Source organism: Haplochromis burtoni, unplaced genomic scaffold (assembly GCF_018398535.1).
Source record: "Haplochromis burtoni strain Fernald_Lab_line unplaced genomic scaffold, NCSU_Asbu1 Contig_250, whole genome shotgun sequence".
In the NCBI taxonomy this organism is placed as follows: Eukaryota; Metazoa; Chordata; class Actinopteri; order Cichliformes; family Cichlidae; genus Haplochromis; species Haplochromis burtoni.
This window is the reverse complement of record NW_024582611.1, coordinates 528,284-538,792: the sequence shown is the minus strand read 5'-3', so window position 1 is coordinate 538,792 and position 10,509 is coordinate 528,284. Positions and strand designations below refer to the sequence as shown.

The 10,509-nt window shown below is 37.4% G+C and overlaps 2 protein-coding genes across 4 annotated transcripts in view; one reads left to right on the top strand and one right to left on the bottom strand.

Moving 5' to 3' along the window:
• prdm6 (PR domain containing 6) overlaps positions 1 to 10,509 on the bottom strand; it is a 147,904-nt gene that overhangs the window by 38,079 nt on the left and 99,316 nt on the right. For all 3 annotated transcript variants that reach the window (XM_014338863.2, XM_005938642.3, XM_042227245.1), the window contains exon 6: positions 4,204 to 4,328. In XM_014338863.2, coding sequence (XP_014194349.2) covers positions 4,204 to 4,328 — 125 coding nt within the window. The remainder of the gene's footprint in view (positions 1 to 4,203; positions 4,329 to 10,509) is intronic.
• The window catches only part of LOC102290551 (GTPase IMAP family member 8), a 7,837-nt gene continuing 5,050 nt past the window's right edge, over positions 7,723 to 10,509 (top strand). The window contains exons 1-3 of the mRNA XM_005938639.3: positions 7,723 to 9,485; positions 9,991 to 10,065; positions 10,362 to 10,415. Of these exons, the coding sequence (XP_005938701.1) occupies positions 10,406 to 10,415 (10 nt within the window). The 5' untranslated portion in view covers positions 7,723 to 9,485; positions 9,991 to 10,065; positions 10,362 to 10,405. The remainder of the gene's footprint in view (positions 9,486 to 9,990; positions 10,066 to 10,361; positions 10,416 to 10,509) is intronic.

Below are 10,509 nucleotides of genomic sequence, written 5' to 3'. Positions count from 1 at the left end.
CATTATTGATTAAGAACACAGGGAGTAACCACTTGTGCTAGTAGCTGATAATCATTGGAGCTCTGTGGAAATATGACAGAGCGAGTAAAAAGATGTGAAACAAAGACTGCTTTGTTTTCATGTCCAGCTCATCTCCACCCCTGATGTGGGTCACATTCTGCAGCAAGCTCAAACCAATTATAAACCTCAATCTCTTCAAAATTAAAGAACTAAGAAACGCATCAAATTTTGAGTAACGTATCTCTGAGTAATAGTACAGTCAGTGACGTATGCTGATCCTCTCCCTCCGTGTTCAGTCCTTGCACAAGTTAAACCAATTTTTTTGTTTGTTTGTTTGTTTGTTTGTTTGTTTTTTAGGGAACTGAAAGTGAGTCAACTCTACAAACTCCTCCTTTCAGTTTGGGTCCTGGTGTCATCAGTATGACTGATTGTTCAAAGCATTGTGTGTCCACCCAGAAACATGTACGTGCTGTTTGTAAAAGGTTCGGTAATCCTGGTTGTGTTTGTTAAAAATACACATTACTGGGACTTCTAAGTGCCTTTTCTTATGTTTGACTTTCATTTTTAATAAGAATGAGTAGAAAAGATGACCTGACCTGTCAGCGTGTACTGGACACAATGAAGACAGGATTTATATTTAAGTTACGTTTCGCGTTTAACAAAACGACCCTTTGTTTTATCGAAGGTTTTATCTGGCACGAGAAATTACATCAAGATTGCACGTAGACTAGCTTGTGCACAGTCTGTCCTCTGATAAAGACAGTAGTGTAAATCTGGTAACTGAACTGTGACTTGGCAAAAATGAACTTCATATCGGTCTTCGTCTTGTTCTTTAGATGTCTGTGAATCCCGATTTGCAGACTCACCGTGACTCAGCTATATCTTTGATAACCAAGACAGATTCATACATAGTCTGTGTCAATCACTGACGAGTCTCATGCAGGGCAGATTATTAGTGGAGGATATTCGTTATCATATATTACATTATCATAAAGCATGCAGATGTGTAGATGAGACATTTACATGAAAGGAAGACATTGAGAGCAACACACACACACACACACACACACACACACACACACACACACACACACACACACACACACACAAAGAGTGCTTATTTTGGGTCACTTTAGCCAGTACCAAGCCTGGATAAAGGAGGAGGGTTGGAATTGTGACATTAAAAAAATAATTGCTGAAAGAAATTAAATTTTAGTTCTAAATATATTCGAAATGCATTTAGGGTGTTCTTTACTGGCTTTATGTCTCTTCCACGATGTTATTTCTCTCTCTCCTAAAGCGTCAGTTACAATTACATAAGCATGACCAATTATGCAAATTAGGTGATGACATCATTTTGTGACTTCTAGTGACTTTTAGGACAGCCAATAGCGATTTTCCTTCCCGAGGAGTTGGCAACACTGCCTTTGCCTACCAATCAGGCTTAAACTTCTCTATGTGTTTGTTAAAATGTCTTATATATTATCAGAACTGATTTAAAAGACCAGCCTGAACAGATGGCCAGAACAATAAAAGTCAGGTTGTTTGGCTGAGGCTCCCTAAAGCCTGTGTTACTCGGTTGCAGACACGAAAAGCTGGAGACCTGACGGTGGAGTGGGGTCTGCTTGAAAAGTCTCCACGAACTAGTCCACATAGTCATAAAAAGAACAACAGTCAGGCTCGTGGATGTCCATGAGTCTAAAATCCGCTTCACATTTTTCACTCAGTTGTTCACAAAGTGGGATGAAACGTTCATATCTTCAGTGCACAATTCCTCCTTCAAACCACGGGGATAATGGTTTTTGTTGTGTCTTTATTTCTCTCTGTCAATCAGTGCTTTGTATTTGTCTCTGTCCCTCCTCTCCCCAGTCTTCTGTCTTTAGTTTCTTTCTTTCTCCCCCCTCTGTCTCTTCTCTATCCATTCTCTCTTTTTCTCTGTCACTAATTTGTTTTTGTTTACATCTCCTCCAGTTTTCTGCTCAGTCAGCCTGTTTATATCTGTTCCATTTAAACATTTTTTTCTCCTGTGGATTTGACAGAGCAAGCCCCTGCAGGGGGATAAAAACAAACTTTGACCAAAAAACCCCACAAAAAACCAAACATGAAAAAAGATTTTTAATCTGTGGAATCTAAATTGAATTGAATTGAATTAGAGGCTCGTCTTTCACAGAGTCGCAGTGAAATGAGATCGTGCTGCTGATTGCAAATTAGAGACGTTTGGCCACAAACTGGTTTTACAGATGGAACAAGTCTTTTACATGCCATCGTTCATCATGGCGGGACTGTGGCAGCAAACGCACACAGTTGTATTACTTGTGTTTACAAAGACCTAAGCTGCCTATGCATTATTTTTAATTTCACCTAATTTAATCAAAACTCAGACATGAAACCTTTTAAGTATTTTAGTAAAATGCATGAAATAACTGGCTAGTATTTGCCCAAAAAAAGCACCTATAAAATAGGGATGGGTGTTGAAGTTTTCCTTGACTTTATTATAATCGTCGATTTTGCTTTTTGATCAATTCTCGTATTGATTCCTGAGCAGTTTCGTGCGTTTGTAGGAAAAGTAGATCTGTAGAAACAGAAACGAGGCTTGAATATGATTCAGCAGGGTTTTTCCTGGCCCACAATGGGCATTTGTGGACTAACTACATACCAGTAAGCATGACTCTTGCATACAGTAAAGGATCTGAGTCACTGTTACCTTCTTGATAAACATCTGTTCCAATGAGTTCAAAAGGATAGCGCCTAGGGGGAATGATCCAAAAGATACTGAAACGATGACAAAAACCCAATACTGTAACAATATTTATGCTTTTTCCTGATAATATGGCAATAATATCAATACATGCACCTGTGCTTTGAGTGAATAAAACCTATAAAAATGGATGGTAAGGATTTCTTCATAACACTGTCAGGGAGAGGGGATTTTTCACAGTTCTAACAAAAAAAAAATATCCTGAAAAGGTGTGCAACAGCTCCTTTGGTATGAGTTTAACATCATTGTTTTGCAATGTTCAGCGTTCAGGGAAACACCTACACTGATAAAAAACACTGATAAGCTTGGAGAGACAATTACGAAAGAGTGGACTATGTGGAACAGGTTCTCAACTCGTCCTGGTTCTCATGTTTTTGTGCAAAAATTCCTCACAGTGTTTTCTTATCTCATGGGGGAGAGGTGAACTTTTGATAAAATGGTGTTCTGCTGCTGCTAAAAACACAAGATTTGGACAACAAGAATATTTAAATTACAATATATAACCTTTACTCTGAAGGCAAACACCCTCCATTTTGGAGACCACTCTTCCACTTTTCTCAGTTTCACTGCTACTCGCCAAGTGGTTTGAAGTAGTTGTTGCGTAGGTGCAGATCAGTCAGAGCCCCTGCCTGACTGAAGGTCGTGGGTTCGACTCCACTGAACGGCTACCCTGAGGTACCCCTGAGCAAAGTACCGTCCCTACACACTGCTCGTTGAACCCAACCTGCTCTGGAGTAGAGAGAGCTTTAGAAACGTGTGGGTTTTCAAAGAAGAAAACAATGAGAAGTCTTGATGGAAAACATCCTTAGTTTCATTTGACTTAAGGACAGGAAAATAGGCAAGTGTGTCAACACTAACCCACAGTGTGGCCACATTTTAGCAAATAAAAGACCTGCCCCAGTCCTGTTTTGGCTGGCTTGGTTTTTCAGACAAATAAATCCCCTTTTTTTTTTCTTTAAAGAAAATGCATTTGTATCATTGTTTTTGTGGCAGGCCAAAAGATTTCCTCCAGTTTAAATACTGTCAGTAATAAAAGCTGAGGAATGGCCAAAGAAAACAGCTGATTTTAAATGCAGGCAGAGGTTTGGCTTATGTTTGGACGTGTCAGACATTTAGATATCATAGTCAAATTTACATCTGAGTCCATTTTTAGTGCTTCAGTTTAACATAGGGCAGCTGAAGAAGGTGAACCTATTGCTTCCTAGGAAACAGATGACCTTTAAACACATTTTCTTAACTATGTAAATAATGTTGTACTTCAACAAACTTGGAAGGTGTGACCTAACAAAGTTTGGACAGAAAAACACATTCAGTAAATGTCTTTTTGTTTCGTTTGCCTAAATTTAAGGCTTATTTTAAAAAAATGTTTATCAATCTCACTATACGTATATGTACATATACATACACTAGACAGGTCAACTTAGATTATTGAGACATTTTCTCACAGTTTTCATCCTGGGCGATGCACTGCAGCGGGATACCGAAGAACGAGGTGTAGGAGTCGTTGTACCAAACCAGCAGCTCTGTTCCTCTGGGGATATCCATACATGCTCTGTAGAAGATGCAGGATCTACAATACAGACACAGGCATGTTTAGTTTGAAAAGTGCATCAAAAGTAAACTTCACCTCTCTCTCTGGTCATGTTGTCACTTTTAAATTACAATGCAGGGTAGACATTTAGTGCAGTTTATTTATTTATTTATCCCAACATGTAGTGACATTTCTTGGGAGTTGCAGAGAGTAAAAATAAGGTGTTTTACTTGAGAAGAGCTGAAGGAAAACCAAAATATTCTCTAGCTGAATCGAAGTTAAGAAATAAACACTAAATAGATAAATGTAACCATTTTGATATATAAACAAATTCATTCATTGGCAAACCTGAGAACTGATTTGTGGATAAAGTGTGATGTTTCAAAAATATATAATTGAGCTTTGCAAGAAAATTACAATTTAAAAAAATAACTACAAACAAATAAAACTATAAAAAACTATAAAAACTTTAAAGTTATGAACACACAAAAAACACACCAAACTATATGCAAATGAACACACATATCCACATTGTATGCATTAGAATATTGAGGTCAACAGTGGTTCAGTTAAAAAAAAGAAACAAGCAAACAAAAAACTTTAAGAGTAATAATGCTGAACAAAAGTGAAAAGCATTAATGTTAATCTATCCCTCTGTGGATCGGCGCCCTACAGGTTACAGATCAGGTCACTGAGGTCGTCCTCCCAGCAGCTCCTCTCTGTCCCAACCTCACATATAAAAACTAAAGGCGTGCAGGCTTTCTGTTATTGCCAAAGCCTCTGGAATAGTCTGCAATTACACAAAGTCCACAAAGACTGGCCTATTGCTGTTTACTTCGAGTCGAGTCTGAGGTGTCTCATCATTTTTCTCAAGTTGAGTATTGTTTCTACAGACTTTTTATTCACTGATTTTTTTTAAATTAATATAATTTTAACATTGCCAGCAATCAGTGCAAAGATTTTTTTCTATCTATACATGTTTTTCTGCACCATAGAGCACAGCTTATCTGCAGTGTGTCTCTTTGCAATATGGGACTCAATCGACCTCCAACGCCCTATAGGTTGCTGAACACAGGTTTCAACAAAGGGTGCGGTTAAATCCATGACTTCTTGCAGAAGCAACATCAGTATATTTATGGCGGAATGTTTAGATTTCTGCCTTAAAACGTGGCTGGAATCTGAATGTGATCATTCAGAGTAAATTTCTGTGTGTGTGGACAGCAACAGGTTTGTCATTTTTCCTGGTTAATCACAATATCATCACAAACAGATTGGACGTAACTGCCAACTTGACCACATGTAGTCACAACGTGATAGCAGACTGATGCTGTCTTATCACAGTTTATCACCACCTTGACACACCAAAGTATCTTTAAAGATGTGGTCGCAGACCTTTCCATAACTTTGGTTGTGCAGAAGTCTTCAAGCAGTGGTGTGACTCTAGCATTAACTGTGTGCTGACTCTGGAGAGTGAAGGCCATTGTATGTACCTGGCTAAGAGGAACCCACCCTGAGGAGAGGTTTATATAGACTGCAGAGGTTTATATATAAAAACATACAGAGACAGCCACAGACCATTAAGTGTAAAGCACATCTTAAACATATATTTTTTTTATAGGTACAGACCGCTGGACTTCTGGAAGGAAATAACTTAATTTTCCCTGCAAGGAGCCATGTAATTTTACTCTTTACCTAGAAGTGAAGCAGCACCAAAGCTCTCTAAAACAATAAAGAAAAGACATCGAAGATAAGCGCATGCCTGATTTATACATGTGTGGATAACAACTTTGATGAAAATGTTGAACAAACTGTCCTTAAACCCTACTTCGGATAAAAACAGTCCTGGAAACAAGATGGTGTGAGGTGGTTGGTGACTCTTTCCAGGTCTGATTTTACAAAAGCTTCCCATCTGATAACAGCTTAATTTCACATCGGACCAAATCCGAATGATTTATGGGAAATATCTGGTGTCTCTCACTCTGTTCAGACCAACTAATCACCATTATATTGTTCAAACATGCAGCCACTGGGCTGTCGGTTCCCGGGTCACACCACCGCTAAAACAAACACCTCATCCACCCAAAAACATCTTTATAACAACATGAGCGAAATCCACATTCAAAACCACATTTTCATACCCAGACTATTTTAAAACACTTTCCCACATGTTTTTCTCCCACCGGGGCCGTACAGTGTCAGACAGACCAGATTGTAACAGAGGTCACAGGTTCAACTCCCTCACGACTCCCTTGTTTTGTTTTTTTTTTGCCAAAGTGCCTTTGAGCCAGAAAACCTAGTCTGTGCAAACAGCTTGTGACAACCACTTAAAGTGAAATCAAATTACATTTAATACAAACCATAACTCCTTTTTTTTGTTTTTACATTTCCATTCGAAGTGCCTCAGTATAAGAAATGTTCAATTAATAAAATTTGACTTGATGTTTCAAAAACACCTCAACACTGAACCTGCTCATCCAAGAAACTCTCAATACTAATAATGTATTTATTTATTTTAGATTGATTTTGTATCTTCAAGGAGACATCAGTTCTCCTGAAAGTATCTATAGAAAGATATACAATCAGAATTTAGACAACTTTATTTTTTCTGGTCAAGTGACTCTCTGGGGAAGAAAGGGTTGAACAAACAGTGAGAGTTGGAGAATTTAAGGAGGACAAACGTTAAAGCAGAAAAACACACACAAAAAAAAGTTAAAGATGATAAAAAGGAAAATCAGACAGGCAGGAGAGGGAGGTGGGAGTCAGCCAGTGACATTATGCTTAATTAATTAAGTTACGACACATAAAACGAACATATTAAAAAGGGAGGAAATGGAAGAAAATGTAAAAAATCAAACATAGAGACAAACAAATTAAAAGGAGGACTTAGAAATACAGAAACATAAGTTACATTTGCACTTAACATTGGGGGAGACAAAAATAACAGAAAACAGAAGCATCATAAATCTCTTTAAAATGGTCTTCCTCTCAGATTCATCAGTTTAAAAGATTTATATGATTTTTACAACATAAGATACTGAAACACACTGATGGCAACAATAACATCTAGAGCTCCCATGATCACCATGCATTCCTCCAAAAGTTGCACAATTTGAATGCATGATAACACTCAGCACAGCAATACTTTATTTTGGTTTAATAGTAGATGATAATGACCCTGGCTCCGCCCCCCAAAGACACAGCTGTAGTAGTCTAATTTGTAAAAAACAAAATAAAATACAAATACTACTAAGTAAGTATTTCAAAGACGCCTATCAAGTGGCAAGATGTGTGTTTAGAAAATTTTTTATAGGACTACACTAATTAAATTCACTTCGGTTTATTAACAGTGCACACCTTTCCCATTGTCTACAGTGAAGTCCTGGCAAACTATTGCAGATAATTGCTATTATCAACTGACACTGAGGGACTGAAATGGACCTTCCAGGTTACGTGAGTACTAAAAGATCTGCTTATGTAAATGTTCATGACTATGATAACAGGAATGAGGCATTTCCCTCTTGTAATGTGTTATAATGTCAGAGAGGAGTTAATGAAGCCAGACAAGTCCTGAAGATCTGCGTTTAAGAATGTGTGTGTTTTATTAATTCTTTCCACACAGTGACAGGAGTAAGGTGTTTTTGGATCCATGTGAAAACACAGCTAGGAGGGACCGGGTTATAAATCAAACACACCCAATGACCTCCCCGGAAAAAAAGGAGAAAGAGGGGTGCACAAACATGCAGAAGCTTGTATGCATTAAAACAAATGTATGTATTGAAAACATACGTATTGAACACATGCCACTACTTTCAGGTGGGGCTGTGTTATAAATCAAACACGTCCAACAGGCTGCGGTATGAAAAATAAAAACCCCTGCTGCCTTACAGCAGCCGACAGAGTTCAAAACGATTCGTCTGGCAGATCAGTGGGGCAGCGTCGTCAAGCGTCTGATCTTCTTCTGTTGTCTGTTTTCATAGAAAGCAAAGGTAAAAGCTTTATAATCAGGTTTTCAATAATAACACATGCCCGTCCATGTGCGCGGTTCAGGATTATAAATCACACAACTCCAACACCTCACAAGGAGTGTGAGTGTGTCTTCATTTGCTTGAATGTGTTAAACCATTCGAGCTGACAAAATGTCATAAAGTCATGACTTCAGACTGAGTCTAAAGGATCAAAGACCGACTTGTAACTCGAGAATCTCGAGCACGAACATAAATGCAGGAATCCTGCTCTGTTGCCTCATCAGTCTTTTCAGATAAAAGCCTGTTTGTCTTAGAAGAGGATCATTTAAAAGCATCTCCAGGAACTCAACAGGGAAGTGAACTCATGTCCTGACACACCTTTTTTTAAAAATAGATAGAGGTTATTAAATGTGTAGTTTGATAATGTGGATGTGTCTTAGCTTGGATCAGTATTACCAGTTTTTCCAGCCCTGCACCATGCAAGCCCATTAAGGTAATTTTAGACTCTGCTGTGTTTTTAATGGGAGGGCCCTAAAGTTGGAGTTTCACTTCAGTCTAGTTTTTCTGATGGGAATCTAGCTAAACCCAATATATTACTATAAACAGAGACATTTTAAGAGACAGGCATGGTGCTCAATTATACATGACTTTTCTGAAAGAGCAACACTGGTGGTAGAAGAATAATGCCCAGTAGAAATTAGATTTGACTGGTAATTCTGCACACAAAGTGTTTAGATTTTCATGACCAAGATCAAGTTAAAGTTATTTTAGATAATGCTTTAAAACAGATGTCCAAATAAGTGTCTATTCAGGATTTCTGCTCAATGGCAAGACTTTCTTATAACATACAGTAGACATGTTAAATTTACAACTTTCACTACATGTTTTTTCAGTTCCCCGTCACAGCTGTTAGCATAATTGCACGTTAGCATTAGACTTTTGAATCTATCAGGAAGATGTTTTAGTCACCTGACCCAAGGCTCTTTATAATACTGTGTCAGTAAAGTATTAGATAATAGAATGTATTGCTGTAAACATAATTGAAACTGAGTGGCTGATGGGAACCCTGCAGGGTGTCAGGTTTCTGTTGTCAGGCTGAACAATGAAAACATTTCATACTTTTTGGAATTTGGCAGGCGTTTGTCAGTGCACGTATCCTGCCGTTTAGGTCTCACACAAACTCTTCCTTGACATTATTCTATTTTGAAGCAGCTCTACTATCTGGTATCTGGTAAGTATAAAACAGAATATCTGTGTGTTTAAATGCATATTGTTTGTGTATATCTGCAATCCAAATCTTGTTTAGTCATTCGTAACTTTCAACAACTGGAAAGAAAGTGTGTGGTAAAGCACTTAAGTGGGGTCAAATAAATACCTGCTGCATATTTAGTGACAAAAACAACGTAACTTACATAGGTCTATGGTGATGTCATTAGCATGTTTAGAAGTAATGATTATTTTCCAATAGAAATGTACAAAACTCTGGAAAATACATTTGTAAATCCAGTTTGTATTTCTGTCTATATTCTATTTCTACAGAGGGGTTAGTTCATAGATTAGTAAGACCTTTAAGCACCATTTACAAATGTAATGCATATTTGTAAATTTTTGAATATTTTTGCAAATTTAGCATTATCAAACATGAAACTTTAGTAAAATTCTAATAGAAAAAAAGTTGTTTCTTTTTTCATTATTTTCAACATATACTATGTTCATCCTGGTTTCCTTAAAAACAGACAAACCGACATGACGGTGACTTCAACCAAAAATATGACAGAATGATGTTCCAGTAAAATATACCACAGCCTCAGGTAAGTGCAGCAGATTTTTACTTTGCAAAGCAAAATCAGTATTCAGCACGAAAGCTGTAATTCAGAATTTTTGTCTGAATTATAAATTAAATATTAAACTGTTTATGAAACAGTTTATGATTTTTTTGGAGAAACGAATTCTTCTCCTTATACTAACATTCACTTCTGAACATTTGTGCTTCTAGTAGAAAAATATTTTAGCTATATTGTTTGCAGTAATGAAACAATGAATTAATTTTGCTTTTAATCTGAACTGAACTCTTCATAATTGTATTTAATTTTTTCAAATTTAACAGACACTGAACTGAACTTCTGTGTGGTGGAGTTTTGTTTGCACAAGATGGCAACTGGTAGGTCCAGATGATGTTTGTGTGCAAGAATAATATAGGTCACATAAAGAAGAATAAAGGCAGCACACACACACACACACACACACACACGCAC